At 62.7% G+C, this 3,248-nt stretch overlaps 1 protein-coding gene across 1 annotated transcript; it reads left to right on the plus strand.

Moving 5' to 3' along the window:
• The first annotated feature begins 1,061 nt into the window (after positions 1-1,061).
• Positions 1,062-3,033, plus strand: NOG (noggin). The gene has a single exon (XM_523802.8). It carries the CDS (start codon positions 1,647-1,649, stop codon positions 2,343-2,345), a length of 699 nt encoding a protein of 232 aa, XP_523802.2. The 5' UTR covers positions 1,062-1,646; the 3' UTR covers positions 2,346-3,033.
• The last annotated feature ends 215 nt before the right edge of the window (positions 3,034-3,248 follow it).

The following is a 3,248-nucleotide window of genomic DNA, read 5'->3' on the forward strand; positions in this document are numbered from 1 at the left end:
GGGCAGAGCGGGCAGCGGCCGACCCACCTCGCACGGCCGCCCCCGCCAGCGCCAGGTGCAGGGCTCACAGCGGGCCAGCAGAGGGCGCGCCGCCCCCAGGGAGCCGAGCGGCGGCCGCGCGGAGCCGGGCGGGCTAGGGGAGCCGCAGGCGAGCCAGTCGCGCCCCTGAGGCTAGGCCACTCAGGGTGCAGGACCCGGCCAAGGAGGAGGAGGATGGTGAGGAGCGGAACCCCCTCGTGGGCCCGAGGGGCAGACAGACAGGAGTGCTTCCTAAGAATTACATCACGCTGCGCAACGCTGCGGCTCTCGGACTCCCTGGTGCAAAGGGGGGTGGGGTAGGGGCTGTGTGTGTGGGTGTGTGTGTGTGTGTGTGTGTGTGTGTTGGGGGGGAGGGGACTTAGAGCAAGAGCCCGGGAGAGAGGAAGACGCGCTCGGGGAAAACGCTCCATGCACATGGAGAAATTTCTTGCTCCGAACTGCATGCACCGAGAAACGAGCCCCCAGCACTTCCCCGCTGCTCCCCTCCCAGTGCAAAGCACCCAGCTAGTGAGAAACCCTCCAGCCCCACCTCAAGCACCGCCCCCCCCCAAACACCGGCTCTGCACCCTCCAGCCCGGCTCCAGCGCCGCCGCGAGCTTTCCCCAGGACTGGCCCTGGCGGGGCGCCTAGAGCCCCAGTTGCATTGCTCCAGGAGAAAGGAGGGGGGCGGTGCATTTTGCAGGAGGAGGAGAAGGGGGGTGGGTGGTGGGGGAGAGAGAAAATTGCGCGGAGACCTGCCAAGCGCCACCGCCGCCGCCACCGCCGCTGCCGCCGCCGCCGCCGCCGCCGCCGCCTGTGAGCTCCGGCGGGCAGCCGGACTGTCGGCTTCCCGGGGCATCTGGGTCCGGCGGGGCACAGCCCTGGGCGCTGCCGAAGCCGCCGCCGCCGCCTCCGCGGCGAGTACAGGCGGCTTCCCCCGGAGCCTGTGCAGCTCCAGCTCCTCGGGGGTGGAGAAGTGGGGGGTGGGGTTGTTGTTTGGGGGGAAGAAGGGGGAGGGGGCAACGCCGAGAGAGTCAGTGGTTTCCATGGTGATGGAGCTGAAAGTGCAGGAAATTTAAAGGCTTGGACCCTGCGAGACAGACAAACCGGTGCCAACGTGCGCGGACGCCGCCGCCGCCGCCGCCGCTGGAGTCCGCCGGGCAGAGCCGGCCGCGGAGCCCGGAGCAGGCGGAGGGAAGTGCCCCTAGAACCAGCTCAGCCAGCGGCGCTTGCACAGAGCGGCAGGACGAAGAGCAGCGAGAGGAGGAGGGGAGAGCGGCTCGTCCACGCGCCCTGCGCCGCCGCCGGCCCGGGAAGGCAGCGAGGAGCCGGCGCCTCCCGCGCCCCGCGGTCGCCCTGGAGTAATTTCGGATGCCCAGCCGCGGCCGCCTTCCCCAGTAGACCCGGGAGAGGAGTTGCGGCCAACTTGTGTGCCTTTCTTCCGCCCCGGTGGGAGCCGGCGCTGCGCGAAGGGCTCTCCCGGCGGCTCATGCTGCCGGCCCTGCGCCTGGCCAGCCTCGGGTGAGCCGCCTCCGGAGAGACGGGGGAGCGCGGCGGCGCCGCGGGTTCGGCGTGCTCTCCTCCGGGGACGCGGGACGAAGCAGCAGCCCCGGGCGCGCGCCGGAGGCATGGAGCGCTGCCCCAGCCTAGGGGTCACCCTCTACGCCCTGGTGGTGGTCCTGGGGCTGCGGGCGACACCGGCCGGCGGCCAGCACTATCTCCACATCCGCCCGGCGCCCAGCGACAACCTGCCCCTGGTGGACCTCATCGAACACCCAGACCCTATCTTTGACCCCAAGGAAAAGGATCTGAACGAGACGCTGCTGCGCTCGCTGCTCGGGGGCCACTACGACCCGGGTTTCATGGCCACCTCGCCCCCCGAGGACCGGCCCGGCGGGGGCGGGGGTGCAGCTGGGGGCGCGGAGGACCTGGCAGAGCTGGACCAGCTGCTGCGGCAGCGGCCGTCGGGGGCCATGCCGAGCGAGATCAAAGGGCTAGAGTTCTCCGAGGGCTTGGCCCAGGGCAAGAAGCAGCGCCTAAGCAAGAAGCTACGGAGGAAGTTACAGATGTGGCTGTGGTCGCAGACATTCTGCCCCGTGCTGTACGCGTGGAACGACCTGGGCAGCCGCTTTTGGCCGCGCTACGTGAAGGTGGGCAGCTGCTTCAGTAAGCGCTCGTGCTCCGTGCCCGAGGGCATGGTGTGCAAGCCGTCCAAGTCCGTGCACCTCACGGTGCTGCGGTGGCGCTGTCAGCGGCGCGGGGGCCAGCGCTGCGCCTGGATTCCCATCCAGTACCCCATCATTTCCGAGTGCAAGTGCTCGTGCTAGAACTCGGGGGCCCCCTGCCCGCACCCGGACACTTGATCGATCCCCACCGACGCCCCCTGCACCGCCTCCAACCAGTTCCACCACCCTCTAGCGAGGGTTTTCAATGAACTTTTCTTTTTTTTTTTTTTTTTTTTTCTGGGCTACAGAGACCTAGCTTTCTGGTTCCTGTAATGCACTGTTTAACTGTGTAGGAATGTATATGTGTGTGTATATACGGTCCCAGTTTTAATTTACTTATTAAAAGGTCAGTATTATACGTTAAAAGTTACCGGCTTCTACTGTATTTTTAAAAAAAGTAAGCAAAAGAAAAAAAAAGAACAGAGAAAAGAGAGACTTATTCTGGTTGTTGCTAATAATGTTAACCTGCTATTTATATTCCAGTGCCCTTCGCATGGCGAAGCAGGGGGGAAAAGTTATTTTTTTCTTAAAGTACAGAGAGACGGGGGAACTTTTGTAGAGGACTTTTTAAAAGCTATTTTCCATTCTTCGGAAAGTGTTTTGGTTTTCCTTGGACCTCGAAGAAGCTATAGAGTTCAATGTTATTTTACAGTTATTGTAAATATAGAGAACAAATGGAATGACTAATCATTGTAAATTAAGAGTATCTGCTATTTATTCTTTATAATATCCCGTGTAGTAAATGAGAAAGAAGTGCAGAGCAGGATTAAAGAAAACCACTAAAACCGACTGCGCTCCACACTGATTTTCTGTGTTGGTGATTGATGGGGGTGGGAGGGCGTGGGAGGGGGCGGGTAGGGGATGCTGCTGTGCCTCCTACCCCGTTGGGGAAGGGGCTCATCCCCTCGGACTCCCCTCCTGTGGTATGATGGAGGTGACTTAGTTTTTTGAGGGCGTTTGGGGGGGGCGATATTCTCTAACCCCTCACTAAAACATCACGTGGCC

Source organism: Pan troglodytes, chromosome 19, assembly GCF_028858775.2.
Source record: "Pan troglodytes isolate AG18354 chromosome 19, NHGRI_mPanTro3-v2.0_pri, whole genome shotgun sequence".
NCBI classification, from domain to species: Eukaryota; Metazoa; Chordata; class Mammalia; order Primates; family Hominidae; genus Pan; species Pan troglodytes.